The sequence below is a fragment of the Rhamphochromis longiceps genome, linkage group LG1, assembly GCF_057381845.1.
Source record: "Rhamphochromis longiceps isolate RC_006_pf linkage group LG1, R_longiceps_female_GT1.1, whole genome shotgun sequence".
NCBI lineage: Eukaryota > Metazoa > Chordata > Actinopteri > Cichliformes > Cichlidae > Rhamphochromis > Rhamphochromis longiceps.
In genome coordinates, this window is record NC_140557.1 from 27,356,621 (window position 1) to 27,378,081 (window position 21,461).

Sequence of the window (21,461 nt, forward strand, 5' to 3'; positions counted from 1 at the left end):
CAGTAGAGACAGGAGGAAACATACAAGACTTGGAAAAAACTCTGAGCCCATTTTCTGGTGCTATCCAAACAAGCACTACAGTATGTGTAAAAATCCGTCACCGTCACATGTTTAGAGCAGCTGCTAACTTGATCTCATTAACATTCATGTATTTAGGTCAGCTGGAAGGAAAATTAAAGACAGCATTTGCACGTGTGACTGTTTAAGACTGAGGAACAGTGAAATCCCCCCAAATGACATACCTCTGTAAATTAACCTTGAATTAAATTTCCCTTCCACTCTAAGTGAATTATCGGGTTGGCTGTGTGTCAGTGACTTTGTATGCCTCTTTAAAAACACCAGATCAGTCAAAGCAGAAAATCTGTTTGCTTCTTAAAATACACGAGTTGGCAACGTAATGAGCCGAAGCACATGTATATGAGCAAACGCTGATTAGAATCGGTGCGCACATGGTAGCTTGACTGAAACATATCCCAGTTTATACATAATGTCCCATCACAACATCACAGAGGCAGAACAAACGGACAAATTCCAAACAAGAAAGATATGATCTCTTTGAAACATTTATTATGAAATTGTAAAGGTAGAATACCACTGTTCAAATAAAGGCTTTATAAACAGAGTGGGATTTGCAGTGTACTGGAGATTTGGAAGAGTTTATTTCAGATGTAATTAATGTATAGCCAGCAATGAAAAAAAAGGAAAAGGAGAAGGCAGCGGAAATAAATAATACAAAACTAAAATAAAACAAGTCCATTATTGTTTAACACAGCACATTAGGCAAGATTACCAGGAGTTCAATTTACATGAAACATCTCATATATACAAGATTTACATCGATGAGGGTTACAGAGTCTTTGTGAGCTATGAGGCCCAGTGGCAAAGCAGTCAATGGCAGTCACATTTCAAGTCAAGTGAGGCTCTTAGCTTGAGGGGGGTTTTGGCTGGCAATGCCATTAACACAACTATTAGTCTAGACACTGGCACACGCTAGTGACAGAGCAGCGGCCTGTGTGTTATTTGACGCAACACCCCAATGACAAGGACACATCTCCCTCTGGGTTTGTCATGTCAGAATAGACAGCGCCGCTTTGCCCATCTTTTACCCGCACACCCTTTTTCTCTGATGATAAACGGAGAGAGGATGGTAACAGGGAAAAAAAGAATGAAAGTTGGGCTATGTGTTGAACACAAAGCACCCTCATCTGTCACAAATGATCAGAACACAAAGGTGAACACACCTTTGGTGATTTAACATCGTATGTAACGGCGCTGACCCCAGTAAAACACGGGTGAGAGGTTAGGGCTGGAGACGGGGAAGATAAGGAGTGGGTGGAGGAGCCAAGTGAGGAGTGGAAAGGAGAGATGGGTTGTTGTTGGTGGGGAGGAAGGGGGGATTGGGGGCATTCAAACAATGACGTAGCATCATAACTCCATCTTTTTTTATATAATATATATAGAGATAGATAGATTTATAGACAAGCAAGCAGTCAAGAAACATTTTCTTCCACCCTCTACTCTTATTTTTAAGGAAAATTCAAGAGAATTTCAGATGAGGTGTTGATACCTTAAGTGTTTTAAGCTGCAGTTTGTCTTTTCACGTCATGCAGTGTTGGGAAAAAAAAGAAAAGGAAAAAAAACACGAAGCTAGTATGTCAACTTGATTGATTGCCTTAGAAAAATGGGAAATGCGTTTTGTGGATTAGTGAAAACATGGAGATGAATTAAGTAATGACAGTCCTACAAAAGCCGCTATGACTTTTGTGCATTAATTTCACAAAGCAAAGCCCCTGAAGACTGATCATCAATCAATGCGCTTCGAGAATTTGCAGAAATGGATGATAAATTTAAGATGAATGGGTTGCCAGCCAAAAGTGATGGACAAACAACAAAGCAGCTGTGAAAAAAATCAAATAAAATCACATATGAACACACTTGCAAGAGACCTTTTGATAAGAGACAATATTTGTCATTATCAAAACGGTGTCGTATATTTTGGACAGAATGAAACAGCGCAATGATGAGAAGGTTTCTGTAGATGAGGGAAAAATTCATGAAATGTTCACAAAAAACAAACAAACAAAGGAACAACAACAACAACAAACATGTAATTCCTGGTAATTTGCCATCATCTGTGTTTGGCAATTATGTCCCTGGCAGTTACAAAAAAAAAAGAAAAAACAGGCCCATAAATTAATAAATATATAAATATATTAGAAATCAGTAGCACTTCATTTTTCTGAAACAGGGGAAAATAAAAACATATAAATGAACTCCATAGTTCAGCCAGTGTATCAACAGGAAGCTTTGATTTATTTTGTTGTTTTGTGCAGACAAAACTGGATCCCCCTTGGGGCAATAATCTACTCTGATAGTACTCACACCCACTACCATAGTATAGCTCGCAATCCATTTCATTTCCTCTTACCCACCTAGAATATAAAGGACATGACAAGTTTTTTAAAGACGCAGATACAATGTTCTCTGTGGTGAAGGGCTTTGCAAATCCTCCACTGATAATTTAAAGCTTTGATAGAAACTTCACTCGCACACTTCCTGTCTTACTTTCTCCAGACAGCTACATTTGTTTTGAGGATCTGCTACATTTTACTCAATAAGAAGATGCAGCGCTAAAGATCTATCTTCTTGGATTTACCTGCTGTTTTCTTAATTATTCAGCAGATGTTGGCAACAGACCTAACTTCACAGAGCTTGCTCACAGATTTGGTTAATTAATATCTTTACTTAGTGACCCAATTTAACCTTTTGTACATGTTGGTGTCCTTTTTCCGTTCTTCCTCTTATTACAAAAAATGCTAAGGCTGTTGGAACGCCATTAGTTAAATGTATGAAGGACATGCTCAGTGTAAGAGATCACAAACACGGTATCCTGATTAAGTGACAGGATAGCTTGGGAGAAACGATGTATGATCACAGTCGGCAGCAATCACTGGCCTCTCTCCATCTTCCTCTTTCATACTGCCAAACTCTGTGTCAGCACAACCCATAAGATATTGCAACAGACTTTTCCCCTCAGGTGCAACATTGTCATAGTTCATTAATCTTCTCAAACTTCTCCTGCTGCCATCAGCCCCCGTACATACTACTAATCCCCTTATTAATGTGGCAAATGAACCTGCACAAGAAGGACGACTCCCTCAAGGCTCCATAATTACAATGGTCTGTACAAACTCCTGTTTGCATAGAATGTCCATTCATTACATTCATTACATTACTGACAACTCCAGGAATCTTCTCGCTGAGGATTCCCCCCTTTTTTTCCCACAAGTCTTCTAATATCCTGCGCTTTAAACTGAATACTCCAGTTACTGTGATATTTAAAACCCTGCTTGTTGTTTATGAGATAATGTACCATACGCCTATTTTCACTGTAGTGCTCAACACAGAGAAGGAAATGATCCATGAGTCAGATGTAGACAGAAATACTGAATCAAATTTTAAATACCTCCAGTATTATTTGGAATAATTAACCCATATTCACATGTTGCCATTTGCTCTATATGTGCGGAAACTAAACTGAGACTGCTCAGATAGAAAGCTGTTACATGTCCCCCAGCCTGAGGCAGATTTGGGGTGAAGAAAAGCACATCACAGCAATAGGAGATGGGTTAATTGTCAATGCACGCTTCCGTTCCGTGTTTGCATGTGCATGAAAAAAACCCAACAACAACCTAGAAGCCTACAGCCTACATGTTACAGATTAGGTGTTCAGACCACAAGGTTGCACAACTGAAAAATGTCATACAGGGCCCATAACTGTGGATTCTCACATACGTAATGTTGCTTCCGCAAAGTGACGGAAGAGAGAACACATCTTGTGTGAACTTGTCAATATGTGGTAGCAAACGTAATAATTAACATCCCTTTATTCGCGTTTACTACAAGATTTGTTCAAGTTTAATTCTGAAGACTAGATATATGGAAAATGTAGATTGCAATCAGTCAGCAATGATGTTGCATTCGCTGTCTCTGAGACTACTTTCAAACCCTGCTCCCCTCAGCAAAACCATGTTAACGTATTCTTAACATGAGCCTTGGGATCTGATGCACAGTACATAGTTAATGCATAGCCACTGGGCTCATGTTGTGGTAGTGAGCCACATCTATGTCTATGACTACTGACAGGATGAGAATAAGAATGATGATGATTATTATCCTCCGTTTCTTAGATGCTTGTGTTGCCTAGTGAAACTAGGACAGTGTTTTCATGCTTTTTTCCCTCTGTGTTGTTTACACTAATGTAGGTCCCTAGAGGGTAAAAAAATAAGTGAGAAAAATGAAAGGAAAGGCAAAGATTCCCCTATTGCTATAAGCTATAAGGATCTGTATAAAACTGATTGCACTAGGCATTAGTGCGTAATAACGCTACTGCAGATAAGCTATTTCTTTTACTTATACGCTCTATATCACCTAAAAAGAAGACAGCACTGACGTCTTCGTGCTTTGCTGTTGTTCGCAGTGTCTTATTCTCTGTCTAATCGTTTGTCAATTTCCTTTCAGTTTCCTTATTTTTTTGACTGGTGCTGATGTTGCATAGAAGTGACTCTTGAAAACTGGAAGAAAATGGCTTTTCAATTCCTTGAGAGAAGGTCAATCTTAAAAGCGATCCACCCACAGCTTCGCTTGTGTCTTCCTCTTGAACTTCCTATTTTACTGTTTCGTGTTAACTTCAGGCACCAGTTGTTTATTGGTGTTGGTTTGTTAGTCATAGGGCAGCAAACTAAGTGCTAAATTTGATCTTCCTACCGTATACCTTTTTGGATCCTTTAACTATGGCAGCAGTTTAACACCTTTAGCTTTAATTTCAATATATTACATCAAATCACATTTTCCAACCAAAAACTAACCAGTAATAACTTTAAATGAAATTGGCTCATTTTTGTTATCTGTATATATAAGAAATCTTTTAATAATGTAGCTCTTATCTTCTTCTAAAGCGCTTCTACTCTGCAGAGAATGATATGATAATCCGGTGATATTACCTTTTGGGTATACTGTCTGTTTAAAGATTCAGTCAAAGGTAATTGGTATTTTCTTGATCTTCTTTTTTTTTTAAACTACAGCACAAATCCAAAAGGCATAGAATTTAGTGGATGGGCATCTCCGCATGAATGATCATGAAATGGAGATGACATGTGCATGTCAATACAAATGGCTGCATTGTACAAAACAATCAAAACAATGGATGGAACAGTGGCATTGATAACATACCCTGGTTTATCCAGAAAGACATGTCAGTGCAGTCGGGGCAGTCTAATCATTTAACCACAATCAATAACTGCCAATCTGAGCTGGAGTCTTTGTCTGTGAGATGTTTTTTGGAGTAATTATGACTAAGAACCAACCGCATGCTGTAAGGGCCTTCTTTACAAATTTGAAAGATTGATATCAGCCAATAATGGAAAGACGGATAATCACTATTTAATGGAGATAAAGTGCTTTGTTGTATGGAGTCGCAATGTAACCATGCATACTGGTAAGAAAAGGAACTCATACTTCTTTTCTGTGCATATCTGTATGATAATGTTGTTTTAATATGTAAGCAAATGCATCTTTAGAGTTTTTAAAGATATGATTCTCTTATTCCCTTTCATAAAAATAAAAGACAATGGACTTATTTCAACTAATTTATATCAGTAAGTAATAGCAGAACAGTAGTAGAATTAGACTGGGGCACAACTTACACAAGTTCAGAGAAAAACACGAAACTGTACAGAACATTTTAGACATAAGTCTGTGCCCAAAAGCGTCTGTAACAGTGCATCATTTATAATATCGGTGGCACAATATAGAATACAATGGCTCTGTTTGTGTGCTTCTTTGAATCATTTGTCAGAATTATTGATCCCAATAAATCTTGTGTGGAATTGTAGGATGACTGAGCAAATCAATGAAGTTGTGCTTACAGTATAGTGTCATATCTCATGTGTCCTCCTCTAGGGTTGAATAGTGGCCCCCACCTCACCCCACCCGCTGCCACCGCCAGCATCACCCATTTCATCGCCTCGTCTCATCTCTCTCTCACACATCACCAACCCCCCCCACACACACACACACACACACACACACACACACACAAACACACACTAACGGCGCCTGGCAAATGATGGCACACTGAATGCCTCTTTTGACTGCTACCTCTCACACAGAAACACATTAAATGCAACCCCAGATGCAGTGACCCGGAGGTATGCATCGACAGGAGTCGCACAGTGTCACCCCTGTAATTCCACTCGCTCGTCCGGATAGATCTTATCACTCACATCTCTAACTGCCATTATCAATCTTTCCTGTGCAGCCTCTGCATCATTAGGCGAGAGTATTTCACTAAGAACACTAACATAGGTTTCACTCCTTTCTTCTCCTCCCTTGCATTTATAAGTCCACTGCAGGTTGGCGTAGTGCCAAGCTCTGCCATGCAGCGCAACACTGCCACCTAAAGGTTCAGTACCACCGTCAGGCCTGACCCGTCGACAACAGCCTCTGTCTCTGCCTTCCCTTCTCCTTCTGCGCTCTTTCTTCACTCTTTTCTGCAGTTCCCAATATTTGTCCACGTGTGTTCCATTAGATTAAAACTGTGTGTTGTGTAGTGGTGCTTTATTAGCAGAAAAATTAATAGGGCTTTGATAAAAAGCAGCATGGATTACGTTGAAATTTGAGGCTCATTATTGGCTAATCCTTTTTGAATTGGATGTGTATCAAGTTCCAGACAAGCTTCACTCAGTTTGCTAGTGTGCTTTGAGAGGAGGCATTTAATTCAAGCTCAGATGATGTGGCAAAGCCTACAGTGACATTCACAATACCATTGCAGCAGTCTAATTATTGAATGTTGTTATTGCTGCAGGTGTTGAAAAGGTTACAAAGTCTTTCATGATATTATAATGCACACCAAAAAAATAATAATAATAAAGAAACAAACAAACAAAAAAACATGAATACACTCAAGAGTTTTATGAAGAGAGAGAGAGAGAGAGAGAAAGAGAGAGGTGAAAAGTCAACTACTTTTTGGAGGATGTGTGCAGCATTTGTCTATGATGAAAAGCAGCAATCTGAGTAGATAGGCAAGAAAAAAATGTTTCTTTTACAAAGATCGTTGGGTTACAGTTAATGTTATGTTGGTACATGTTTGCCAGTGATCTAACCTGGGTACTGAAGAGACAAAATAAGGCAAAGCAGTCACTCGTCCACTTGCATTTTGGTAAATATGAATTAAATATATATTAAATACAAAACATGGGTTTGCAAGTGTTACCCCCAAATTATGCATTGTGTGATTGCTGAGTCCATAATCAACTCCATTAATCAGCTGTTGTTCAAGTTACTTTTTCTCTCTTTTCTTTTTATGTTTAGGTTGGAAAATCTGCTGAAGCAGTGTGTCTCCTGAACAGTTTTCTGTTGCTTCACAGTACCTTAGAGTCAGTCCCTAATCTAGACTGGCACTTTAGCACTGTGGAACAGGGCAGTTATACGCAGTACTTATAGACCAGTAAAAGTGCTCTTTTACCTGCTGTCTGGTGTGCATGGGCCCCTTCGTCTTGAACCCTCCTTGGGAGCTGCACTCTGAGGCACTGAAGTGGTCGGAGCTCGTGGAAGATCTCTTGGAAAGGGTGTCACAGCCCCCCACAAATGTGTTATCCAATGGGAGCTCTTGTATCACGTGATGCTTCTTCACTGAGACCGGTGTGTCAGCCTTGAGATGAAAGGCCGACTGCGGTGAGGCGGACTTGTAGTGCCGGGCCAGGTCTGGGCTGCTAGGTTTGAAGGTTGTGGTCGGCGTGGCATTCCAATCGAAGCGTCCAATCCCTTGCTCTTCCAGCTCGGTGGGCAGACTGATGGTTCCGTTGATTGGCTCATGGGCAGGATCGTCAGGTTTGTTCCCCTCTATGGTGACAAAGTTGAGCAAGGAGTTTTTGGGGGACTTCCTTTTCTTGCGCTTTTTCTTCTTGTTCTGTTTGTTTTCTGTGTTGGGTGACATCCACTCTGCCCCCTGCTTTTTTCTCTGTGCGGCTTTGAATCTAGAAGCATGGCGGCAGCGCAGCAACACAGTCACAAAGATGACAATAATCACCACCAAGGCGCCGGTAACAAAGGCTATCATTATGGTTAAATAGTCACCACTCTGATAGGTTTCACTGCTTTCACCAATGTTTCGGTCAATTGGGGTCTCCATGGTGCGTCGAATGAGATCATTGATGAGTGTTGAGTTGCCCACAGTGTCATTAACATACAAAAACACCAGCACAAGAGTATGGAGAGATTTGGGATAACCCAGGTCACTGATATTGACCACTAATCTGTGCAAGCCTATGTCGGTTAGTGCTGGCTTTTCCTCCAAAGTAATATTCCCTGTGACTGGGTCAATTCGAAACAGACCTTTGTTATTCCCACTCACAATTGTGTATTTGAGTTCCGCATTCATCCCTGTATCACCGTCTACAGCAAACACCTCTGCTACCACAGATCCTGGGATAGAGGAGAGAGGCACGAGCTTGAAAGACGTGTTGGAGGGTGGGTAGATAACGATGGGTGTGTTGTCGTTCACATCAATGACATTGATGGTCACCTTGGCAGCTGAGGAGCAAGGAGGCCTGCCACTGTCCACAGCCCTTACATCAAAAGTGTAGGAACTCTGCTGCTCTCTGTCGAAGGATACATTAGACTTTATCACCCCAGAGTAAGGATCTAGTATAAAGTTCTCATTGTCATTCAGAATAGAAAGAGAAACAGCAGCATTTTCTCCGGCGTCTGAATCTGTCACAGTTATCACCCCCACAGTACTGTACTTAGGAAGATTCTCTGACACAAAGAACTGGAAGTGGTTATGTGTGAACTTGGGGTTGTTATCATTTTCATCCAGCACGGTTACAATAACGGCTGCCTGCGTTTGTAGAGGGGGCGTCCCGTTATCTCTTGCTGTTACAGTGAAGAGGAACCTATCCTGATCCTCCCGGTCAAAAACCCTGGATGCAGTCAGAACACCTGTTTTACGGTCAAGATCAAAAAATGATGCATTTGGTCCCAGCTGGTAAACAATTTCTGCATTTTTCCCACTGTCCTCATCTGTGGCGCTAAGAGTCGTGAGGAACAAGTCACGTTTGTTGTTTTCCATAACAGCCAGCTCAATAACTGGCTGAGTAAAAATAGGCGGGTTGTCATTCTCATCCTCCAGCCTCACTCTCACCAAGGCAGTCTGATTCAAGCTCGGCTTTCCAGAGTCAGACGCTACAATTTTAAAGTTATATTCCTTTGTCCCTTCGTAGTCAAGCAGTGCGGACGTCTCTAACAGATACTGGTTGTCATACACAGCTTTTAGATGGAAGGGCACATCCTTCTCTATGAAACAAATGACCTTGCCGTTAATGTCAGTGTCTTTGTCTGACACTGTGATGAGTGCTATCTTTGTATTGATGGGATCCTTCTCTGAGAGGAAAACAGTGCCATTAATGGGACTGATTATGTATCTCAGGTCTATATTAGGTGGATTGTCATTAACATCAGTCACATTTATGGTAACAGTAGCTCTGGCTGGACTTGAGCTGCCATCACTAGCTAAAACAGAGAGCTTATGGATAGCAGTTTCTTCCCTGTCCAAAGGTCTCTGCACTGTAATTAGGCCAGATGTTGCATTCAGTGCAAACAGTCTTTTTGTAGCAGGAGACACCTGAGTCCCAAATACATAATGTATCTCTGCATTTGCCCCTATGTCTGCATCTGTAGCTTGGAGCTGCACTACAGATGTGCCAATAATGGAGTTCTCCGGTATATGAACCTCTATCTGACTCTCTTTAAACACCGGTTTGTTGTCATTGACATCTGTCACAGTAACCTGGAGAATGGCAGTGCTGGATTTCTGTGGACTGCCACCATCCTCTACTTTAATCTTCATCACATACGTGTCCTTCTGCTCTCTGTCCAGATTCTGCTGCACAATAAGCTGGGGCCACTTTTCCCCCTCAGGCGTTTCTACTATGTCTAAGCCGAAGGCACTTTGCCCATTGATCAGCTCGTATTTGTGGACACTGTTGGGGCCAGTGTCTGGGTCAGTGGCAGAAGGAATAGCAAAGCGGCTGTTAATGAGCGTGTTCTCTGGGATAGAGATGTTGATCACAGGGGACGGGAACATGGGGGCATTATCGTTTGTGTCTTTAACGATTATTTTGATCTTAATCAGCCTGAAATAATCATTAGGCAGGATGACCACTTCAATTTCAAAGGAGCACTCGCTGTCCTCAAATGAGGGACCGGGGCATAACTTCTCTCTGTCAATTCGGTTTGATGTTGTGAATATTTCTCCAGTGCTGCTCAGAACACGGACCAGTGGGTTATCTCCTGCTTTGGAGACGAGCCGGTACACAAGATTAGCACTCGTTCCGGTGGCAGCATTTGTATGGGAAATGTTTAGGTCCTTTGGTATGTTCCCAATGAGGACATTTTCTTGCAACTCCTCCCTGATGGGGTAGATTAGCTCTTGGGCTATTGAAGGATCTAGCCATATGCAGGCAAGCAGTGCACCCAACAGGTAATAGTCTTTTAGATCCATAACAGTGTTAATATGCTTCCAGCCTTCAAAACTCAAAGGTTTCTTTCTATGCAGTGTTGTTACAGACAGTGACTCCTGGCAGGAATCTTCCACGAATAAACCTATGAATACAGGACAGAGATTCCCTTCAGTGAAGTAACTTTATTATGCACAGTAAATAAATTTAATTAACAATCATCCAATCCCTCTCCTCACAGTCAGCTGATTCATGCACTATATTTTTTTCCCCTCTTCTTTAGGATTTACCCTTAAATCTGAACATAGCCACAAATCATGACTTCATTCAAACAGTAAAATGAAAATCCCAAAATAAACTGCATTAACCTTTTAAGCAGCCATTAATGTCTGTTACTCTCTTTCTACATCCTCTACGTTTTACGGTCACTATGAATTTTCAGTGCCTCGAACACCCCCACGGCAACAAAACTTCACAACACATTACATAGTCTTATTAATTTTTCCACTTAAACTGTCAAAATTAAAGAGCTTAGGCTGTGAGTGGGCTGCTTAACGAGTGAATAAGCATAAATGAAGCCAACAAAGTAAGCTCAGTGAGATTTTGAATTCTTAGTGGGCAAAAAAGACCCATGCTTGTATTACATACCCAAATCGGTTGCAGCACAGAAGAAAAACTGGAGTGTGTCAGCTCATAGTCTTCTCATCCACAGTAGTACAGTAGTTCATTCAGGTAAAGATATCCTCCTCTGTCGATCTGCTTTTGGCTCCAGGTAAATAATAATAACAACAATCACCCAGCAGCACTGGGTTAATCAGACACGAGTACAGGTTTTAAATAAAAGCAGCCGGTCGCAGAAACTGGGGTAAATTAGAAGCTGCATATGTCGCAGTTCCTTTCCCCCCCATTTAACTTCAGGAATTGACTGGATCTAATTGTGCGACCTGCGGTGATTGCGGTGATCAGCGTCGCTCTCCAGCAGACACAGCAAGGTGGTCAGTGGTTTGCGGTGTCTTCAATTAAACGTCCCAAAATCAATGCTCATCTCCTGTGCATGTCCAGAGAGAACCGGCGTCTTTCCCCCTTTCTTTCTTTCCTTTTCTCCCCGGCTACCTGTGAAGGTTAAGGCGCAGACGAGGTGAACCCAAAAAGAGACACGCGTGTCCCATTATGTTTCAAGTTCACGGAGCTCCATCAATAATCAGACTCAAGGTTAAAAAGAAAGAAAAAAAGATCACGAGGACATTTATGAAAAAGACAAAAAAAAAAGCCAACAACAAAAAAGGTGTAAAAGCTCAGAGTCGATCCCACTTAGAAACACCAGCCTTACGGCTGCTCAGTGTGACACGGATGCGCAGCGTGTGTGTGGCGTTTATCCTTGCACTCTCACTCCCAGAGCAGAATATCTTGCACTAACTCTGTGTAAACCCATAGGAGGGGTTGGCGATGCACACCACACCGACTAACCACCCCGCACCCCCACCCGGCCGACCCTCGTCATTGGACACCGCCCCTCGCTTTCAATGGCGTTGGCAACCCGAGCGAGGACGGGATTGGCCCGATGTCACGTCACTTAAAGCGAACCGGAGGGCTGTCCGCGGTGAGATTCTCCGCGAAGATGCTGCAGGCTGAAGAGACGCTTAACCAAAAACCCCGTGGCTGGGCTGGAGGAGGAGGATGACGACGATGATGATGATGAAGCTGCTGCTGCTGATAGTGTAAAAAAAGACACTGGGAGAAAAGAATAAAGAGATAGTGGATGTCCTCTAGCTTTTATAGTGTGTGTGTGATTATATAAAAGCAGATAACACTCATTGGCTCTAAAGGGACGCATCAAAAGCATACGCCAACCTGTTAGGCTGTTGTCAGGTAGGCTACAATAGCCTAATTGGGGTGGACATAAAAGCCACTAGACTGAAGCACATTAGAAAGATGCGCTATGGCGGTTTCCCGTGCATATTGACTTGCCAAGAATAAACACTGGCATATACAATACAAGCCTTGTGTGAGAGTCAGTTATAATTGCACTCTAAACAGAGAATCCGTTGTCTAAGCATGTTTGCGCCGGGTGCATATTCACGCTCCGTCCACCGCACTTAGCACCCTGCAGCCAGTCGTCAGCATTTGTTTATGAGAAATAACCTTGACAGTTATCCTAGTCATCAAGGCTACAAAGCCGCGTGTGGCCGGAGTTCTTGGTTTAACGGGTGAATTGCACTTCTTATTTTAAGTTTACTGCCTCTTGCTGTGGTGCTCCGAGGAGTCTGTGGCGTGACTTTGGAATAAACGCAGATGACCTTACGTGACAAGTTTCAAAGCAACAAGAGGCTGAACTGTTCCGAGTCGCCCCGAATGTTATAAGGTAAGTAGAAAATAGCAATTTCATAAAATGCAAATCAGACTGAGCCATACAGATCCAGACATCATTTATTACCTGCTTCCATCCAATCATTACTTAATTTCAATGCAGGAGATAACCCTCAATTTAAGCCTGGGCTCAGTGCTGTTGCTGTTGCTGAGAAATGGCAAGCTGTTGAGCTCAGTGCCTGTCGTGGTGAACACTGCCATCTTGAGGTGGACTTTCACAAACGCCTCAGCTATGATTTGAGCTTCAAGTCTTAAAACATGATCAGCCACGCAACCCTGGGTCAACTTAGCGTGACAACTAAGACAACATAGTGCATCATCGGCAGCTCAGAGGAAGAAGAAACAATGCGTGAATGGGAAATCAAGCAAAATGAGAATATGCCCTAGTTTGGGCAAGTGGTGATGAAAGTGATGCAAAGGACATTAGACCGGCACAGTTGAGGTGAGAACTAGGCTGCCAATGTCTCTTGAGAGGCTGGCTTATTGCCTGGTCAGCAGTCCATTAGCACAACCAACCTGGTGGCCTGACCTTTCTGCCTCTGGATGCAGCCGTCACTGTCCTTAGCTGGAAGGGAGCAGCTAAAGGAGTGATCTGCCACTTCAGCTTAAAGCTTGACACCCTGATGTAGAAAGAAAAGTGACAACATAACTGTCTGTAGTGGTGAAACACTTTCTTGCTCTGCTAGCCAACTGCAGTCATTAGGAACTCATCACCTGCCTTTAGTTGCTCTCTGGGAACCTGTGTGGTATGTGTGTCCTGGATTTTTTTCTTCTTTATCTGGAAAATGAGAAATATGCTTCGATTTGGTAGAAATTTCCACCTTTGTCAAGTCTCTAAGGTATCTGTGTGGGTGATGCAAGTGAATGAGCAGTAATTAGGAGTATTGGACAAAAAGTAAACCAGAAAGCGAAAAATACCCATATTGTGAAGCAACTGTTAAAACATTGGTATTGATTACCAACCCTATCAGAACTCCACACAAGAAATGTGGACATTTCGTTCCATGGCTTAGTAAAACTTTTTTATCCTCACAGATGTGTTAAATGTCACACGATGGTGATATAAACACTAGACAAGGACAAAGTTAGTAGCTGTATGGCTGATAATTCCAATTCTACCAGAGCTCTAGAGTCTCTTATCATCTTATTAAGCCTGTTTTAAATCAGCTAAAGCTTATGTTTCTGCCAGTCAAGTCACTGACAAGTGATGAATAATGTAGTTTGTTAATATGTAATGTAGGTCTTACCTCCTACAAACTCACGTTGAAGAGAGAGCCTAAGGGAAGTGTCCAAACCTTAGGCCCTATGATTCCCCATATACCAGGTGAAGTCAGTCAGATTATTCACCTTATCGACTTGTTCTTACTCTTGAATTGGCTTCATGAATAATACAAGGAACAAGTATGTGTATTTTTCGTGTGTGTCAAAACACAAGATCAAACAAGTAATATCTATCTATCTATTTAAACTTAAAGGAGGTCTGAGTATAGCTGGAGGTGGATGGTAATAAACACAACTTCTGTGTTGATAGAAGTAAGGAGCAGCAAACATGGCTGAGGGCTGTAATCAGCAGGGTTAAGCAGCAGTTTTTCTGTAATTACATCTTAATTATTTAATATGAAACTTCTTCCTTTTATTTAAAGAAATGCGGAGGAGAAACAATTTGGGAAATTTAAACTTTAAAAGCACTATTGGGGTAAACATAATTTGGGTAATTTTCTGTTATGGCCCTCACTAGTACAAGTGAGAAAATCTATGCTGGTTGGTGAGAAGCAGTATTAATAAGAGGCCAGCTCAGAGTGTGAAAGCTCTTTGACAGTCAGTGATGTCTTTTCCAGCACACTGTGAACAGGGTACACAGTGTAAGCGTCTATATTATTTGGAAAAACATGCTTTCCCCATACTCTAATGACTGCTGAAAATTTTCACTACTTTCCATCGCAGTTCACGTAATCAGCTGACTCAGGCAAAACATTAGTGAGGCTATTATCACACAAGCTGAATCCTTCTGTTTGAGGCGCTCTACCACCTGCCAGCTAAACAAATGTGCGCAGAAACTGACTTGTGCAATAATCAAGTCTTTAGAGGGTATTTACTCAGTGCCGGAACTGCTTTGTGTTACTCAAGTCAAAATGTTGGGCTGCATTTACAAAGATGAGGTCGTCTACCTATGTTTTGTATAAATAGAAACCAATAATTTTCTATTTTATCTCAGCTCGCTCTTTCTCTTGTTCCACTGAGAAGACTGGTTTCATTTGTACTTTGTCAAAGAGCCACTGCAACCGCTGATGAAAATTTAGGCCTTTTTCCTTAAATGCCTTTTGCTAGTGCGACTTCTCTCCAGAGTGGTAATGACCCGGTGGATAATTGGCATCACACATGCTGTGGACCCTGAATACTAATCAGATCTTCTAATCAGGCATCTCCAACTTAAAAATCCAAATACATGGGAGTGAACTGAATAGGAAATGCATATGATTTTCTTTGGAACAGATTTCACTGTATTCAAATCTTTGAATTCCCCCAAGGAATTTGCCTTATATCACTTAACAAGGCTGTAACAAGGTGCTTTGATTTGTGTTGAGACAGAACTTTACACCTGTGAGTTTATGAGTTAAAATATAAATGCTTGCTCAAGGTAATTGTTTTGATTCACCATATGGCAACCCCAAAGATATCCCGTAGTTGCTACTGAGCCCTCCTAATTACTGCAAAACCATTTTCATGCACACAGCACATCCGTTACTGCCTTATGGTTGGCATTTTGGGAGGTATAATGCCATTCATGATAATCCCTTGAATATTGATTGACACATTGTTTGATCAAAAAAAAAATATTCTGGGTGGATTAGAGTTTCAAGATGTCAGAAGTTGCAAGATACGCCTTATAAGAAATGCCTCTTCTGTCTTCAAACCTTCCCTTGGACTGTAATTTGCTCTCTCCCTTTGCTTTCTGTCTCTCCCCATTTTTTTCTTCTCCCTGACACATTTGAATCACATATCACTTTCCAGACTGTGCACCGAAAAAGGTCAAACATTCCCTCCCATTCTCTTTTCTTACTGATGTGAAAGCCAGAAGGCTGCCTGTAGTAGCTGAAATAGATCCTGGTCAAACCAGGGAAAGAGAGTCGAGCAAGATCCCTCTCTGCTCAGTGCACAGGCTGATTTGACCTTGTGCAGTATGAATGAAGCAATACAAAGTTATAAGATACTTGACTGCGCTCAAATACCAGTACTTTTTTTTCCAGATCACATCAAATTGATTTGGATATTTTTGACACGGGCGATCTTGCACTCAAAGGTCATCTTTATTCGTAGAAGCTTTAACTATATGTGTCAGGTGATCCTGAGTTACATTCTCAGATTTCTTTTTGTTTGTCCCGAGTAACTCGTTTACATATATAAATGCAGGACTCCACAAGCTGGCTTTGAAGTGTCAGTTTATTTCTACACGATTACTATTTTTATAGCCCCTGTGCAATTAAATACCATTTCCTCAGAGGTTTGATGTCACTTATCTTTTATCAGGCTGCGAAATTTCTAGACTCCAGCCAACTGTGACATATTTAATGATTCCATACAGTACTCGAGTACATACTTGGAGAACTGCAGCTTTAAAAAATGTCTGGATCAACATGAGTGTAACCTACATTGAACTAATTTATATCTTGTAGTAATTATGACTCTGACAGTGAGGACAGCTCATGAAGAAGAGAGGGGATGGCAAGAAAATGCCCACATGTTGTACATACTGAGACTCTAGTGTGTCATTCTAAAGGTCAGACTTCTACATGGCAGTTTTTTATCATGCAGTAGCCAAGTGGCTTCACATTTACAAAAAGGGATCTGGCTAATTTATCATTTGCACAGTTATTCCAGTAATATACTGATTCCGTTCTGCATGAAAATGTGAGATACGAGGTAGTTAGGTGTGGTAGCGTTACTGGTTCCCCACTGTTTATTTCCCCCACACCGAAATGGATTAAATTAGTGTGATTGGGCATTACTGTGAAGAAGGTTTAAGAATATTTTGCAGGTATTATTCACATTGTATTTGTGGACCAAATCCACTGAAGTGCTGAAATTTGAAAATTTGAATTAACAAAATTTGAAAACCAGGCAGTTTATAGCTTTGTTTCTTCACTTTATATTGTACTGTAAAAAAAATTGTAAAAATAATCTTGAAAAGTTAAAGGGAAGACAGCCATCATACAGGCACACACTCTGCTAAATCTCAAGCTATAGCACTATATCTGCTGAATACCTGTCATCATTAAAGAATTTATGTTAATAAAGCCATTATGAGTAAAAATACAGTCTCCTATGAAAAATGCTAATATCACCCTGTAGGTGTCCAGTAATTGTTGCACCTAGATTTTTATGTAAAAAGGAGAAAAAAAACCACCCACTTATCAGTTTTAATCATTGGTCTACAAGAGAGAATTGCCTCAGAATGAGGTGCCATAGATTTGTTCTGTAAATGCAAAAGAATATTTCTAATGTCGACAATGGACACTGGGGAGAAAACAGAAGAAGCGAATAAAAAGGACAAACTGTGTCTCAAACATAAGCAAATGACGCTTGTCAACAATGACCCAGACCTCTTCTTACGGCATTCATATAATGGGTTATTTATCAGTTTCAAACTAGTAAATATCCCATCAGTGCTAATCAAAGCAGGCTTTTGTGTATTCTAAAAGTTGTTGTGGAAGTTGACAATAAATATGTGTCTGAGAAGATGACTAACGCATTTACCTCACAGCAGCTGCAATTTAATTTAATGCTACTTTGTTGAATGCATACTTTTTAACCATATGTCAAACTCCTTGACAAATTCCAACCATATGGTAACTATGCTCATTATTTCAAAATGAATAAATGTCATATTCTATTCGATATACATAGCTTTGTATTTTACACAATGTTGCATAATATTGTTTTAGTGTATCTGTATCTTAAGTCTATGTTGATTTAACAATCTACACACACAGAAATCACGTTGTTGGTGGGAAAGTTACGAATCTTTGTTGCTTGTTTCTTTTTTCTTAGCCTCTTCACATGCTAATGCTTGCTTCTGTTGAACAAATGCCAGGGTACCAACTCTACACATCATTTTACAGGCAACACAAGCTCTTAGCATTCAAATCACTGGTCAAAATGATACGGTATAATCAGTGACAACATACAATTAATGTTTAGCAGATGACACAGAGAATGGACAATGCCACTCTCCCTCATGTCCACATTTTCAAAAGCACAGATTCAGCTAAGAAAATAATGTCATGTGTTGTTGTTATTCATTCTGTGTGGCATGATGTTTGACGCTGGGGACTGCCAATAAATCCTTTTTGCATGATGAATATAGCAAGCAACCCCACATGACTGACAACTTTGAGGGTACCTGAAGGATAATTCTTGCCTTTTCATATGTTCATGTCTGGTCTCATTCAGCTGTAAAGACTTGTCAATTGAAAGAACCCATACTTGGCGTGGAGCAAAAACACAAATACCCATACACTGTGGCTGACATCGCCTATGAAAACTTGCAAGGCGGAGCAAAATTTTATGAGTAGCTCCTGATTTATATTAAATCTTGAAGTCTTCGAAGTCTATCTTTGTGCCAATCAATGTTTTATCTAGCGATTTACCTCTTTCACTCTATATTGTACTGATCCGCTGGCCTGTGTAACATCTTCACCAGCTTAGGTAGAAAGCCATATTCTTGGATGTTACAGGCAACATGAATGCTATTTTCAGGCATAGTGACCCTGCGAGATCTAAACACACTGCTATTCTCTGGTTCCACAGAAGAGCGCAGAATATTCCAACCATCCATCCATGCATCGATCTATTTTCTGCCTCGTATCCAGGTCGTGATGGCAACAACTTAAACAAGGTACCTTTCACTGAAAACCATTTTCTATTTTATCCTTAATAGATATTTAAACTTAACCTTTACCTCCAGCCGTTAATGGGCTGCAGCTGGTGGAGATCTGGAAGAGGAATCACAGGTGCAGAGTGATGCATTTCACTTTCTTCATCTTCAGATTTTCATTTCACAACCTGGGACAAGCAGCGAGACTGCTCAGTGGGGATTCGCACGGATGTGTGACTGTAATTGTTTCCTAATGAGTTCCCTTTTTTCACTAATTGAGGATCACATTCTATTGCAACCTATGGTTTATACACACAAACATCAGCAAAATGTTACCACAACTGTTGACTAATGAATTGTGTTCTTCCCTGGAAACATTCCTAATATAAACTCGCATACTCAGTGAATTACATGACCCCCTTTAGTTTGCTTTGTCTGTCAGACTGCAGTCACTTAGCAATCTTTTTTCCAGCCTCTAGTTCTTTAAGAGATATACCGTACATATATTTCTGGACCTGTAAGTCTAAACAACAACCCTTCCAAAAAAATAAAGATAACTAGTTCAAGTCATAACAAAAACTGAATATTGTTAGGCATCTCACAAGCTTTTTAACCCCACAGTCAACTCACTGTTGACTCTGTAGCACAAGAGAAATCTGATAAAAAAAAAATCCTTCCTAATTGTTCTCCTTTTGTGTCTCTCAGAGAAAATAATTCAAGGAAACTTTTAACGAGAAAACTTGGAGGGGAAAAGTAACATCTTGAAGAATTAAATAATCACATGATTAATACAAGTTCTCAAAAGAAAGAGAGTCGTCTCTGTGCAATGATGTGGACCTTATGCTTTTTATGAACTTTAAAGCTTGTGGCTTACTGCTCTCATGTCATATGTGAGTTTCAAAGGTTAAAGTAACCCCTGTGCCTGCAATTTGCCTACACATGGAAACTCCTTTAGAAGATTGTCTCTTTACTGTGAATTCACATTCAAAAAGCATTTTCCTACGAGAGATGTGTCTTAGTTTGTTTGGAGAGGACAGAAAATTACATCATGCCTTCAAAGTTTCATTTTGGATGTCATGGATGTTCTGCTTGAATCATCCATGACTTTTTCTTGTTATTTAAAAATTTAGTCAGACATTTGAAATATAATCTAATCAATATGTTCCCATTTCAGTTCACCTGGATTAAAAAATTTATTTAAGTATAAATGAGTTATGCTTTTGGTTTAAAAATACTGTGAGAAATTGTAACTTTTTTGTATGCCAAAAAAATAATAAACTTGTCCATCAAAGTCATTAACCACTGAGCATGTCCGATAATCCTTCTTTTTGAAAGACAGTATTTGTTTGCAGTGACCCAAAATTTGTGGCCTGGACCATAAAATCATAAAAATAAAAATTAAAAATTAAAAAAAAGCATGCGTGTAAACTTCTATATGGTTTAAATGCCTTGTTTCAAACACAACTATCATCATCTGGTGACTCTCAGATAGAAATCAGGTTTGAGACATTGCTTTGGTTTTTATTTTTTTAAGACTCAGAAGCTGTGTCCATCTTTTATACTACACTGTAAAAAAAAAAATCCTAAAAAAACCAGTAATATTCCGGCAGCTGGGGCGGTGAAATAATACCATAAAATAACAGAAAATAACTTTCTAATGAATAATACGGTTATTTTCAGTAATGACAATACAGTTTGTTGCCCTAATTTTACATGGGATTTTTCCTTTGTCAAGTGCTTTTAAACATTAAATTAGGAACATTTTAATGTGATTAAACAATGAAATTACCTATAAACAAGGTCAATGAATGCGGCAATATGAATAATTATACGTAAATGTACAGAAATATACAGTTAACAGTTGGTTTAAATAATAATGGATTGCATGCCCGGGGACAGAGGCGAGGCTGCCATATCGCACCATTGGCCCCTCTGGTCATCACCAGTAGGAGAAGTGTCTTGCCCAAGGACACAACGTCCGAGAGTGTCCGAGCCGGGGCTCGAACCAGCAATCTTCTGATTACAAGGCGAACTGCCAACTCTTGAGCCACGATCGCCCTAAATAACAATAATAATAATAATTATTTGATGTAAAAAAAGTTTATACGAGTCATTTTATATATTTTTCCATAGCATTACATTTGAATTTAACAGTTCAATCTTTCAAATAACGGACAAATATTTGTGAAATTATGATACATTTGTGAATGTATTTTAACAATCTAAATATGCATATGTACAGACAAATATATTTAAAAACAAGAAAATTATGTTTTATTACATTTACAGTGATTTTACGTTAATTTACATTTGAAATGTTAAACCACAGTCTATTTATGTAAATTTAATGATATTCTAGAAGAACAGTACAAAACTGTAAAATACACAGTAAAATACTTTTATATTACAATTTATTTTTACAGTGTATCTATGGGTACTTTAGTGTTTACTTTAGTGTTTAGGCTGAATGCTAATCTTTGCTAGCATGCTAAGGTAGTAATAATAACCATGTCAGCATACTTGACATAGTTATTGTATTTATGTTACAAGTACTATAATCCTTGGTGTTGTAGTAGAATGAACAAACAAAACCAGCTGGCAGATTGACTGTGTCATCTTGACATACGTCTCTACCATAGCTAAAACTCTGACCAGTGTAAATAACATCTTCCCAAGTAGTCATCTTCTATTTCAGCTGAAAT

General features: G+C 40.0%; 1 protein-coding gene across 1 annotated transcript in view; it reads right to left on the bottom strand.

The window, feature by feature from the left end:
* The window catches only part of pcdh9 (protocadherin 9), a 202,372-nt gene extending 190,415 nt beyond the window's left edge, over positions 1–11,957 (bottom strand). The window contains exons 1-2 of the mRNA XM_085403661.1: positions 11,166–11,957; positions 7,526–10,662 (exon numbers count right to left, since the gene is read on the bottom strand). Coding sequence (XP_085259787.1) covers positions 7,526–10,561 — 3,036 coding nt within the window. The 5' untranslated portion in view covers positions 10,562–10,662; positions 11,166–11,957. The remainder of the gene's footprint in view (positions 1–7,525; positions 10,663–11,165) is intronic.
* Positions 11,958–21,461: the final 9,504 nt, after the last annotated feature.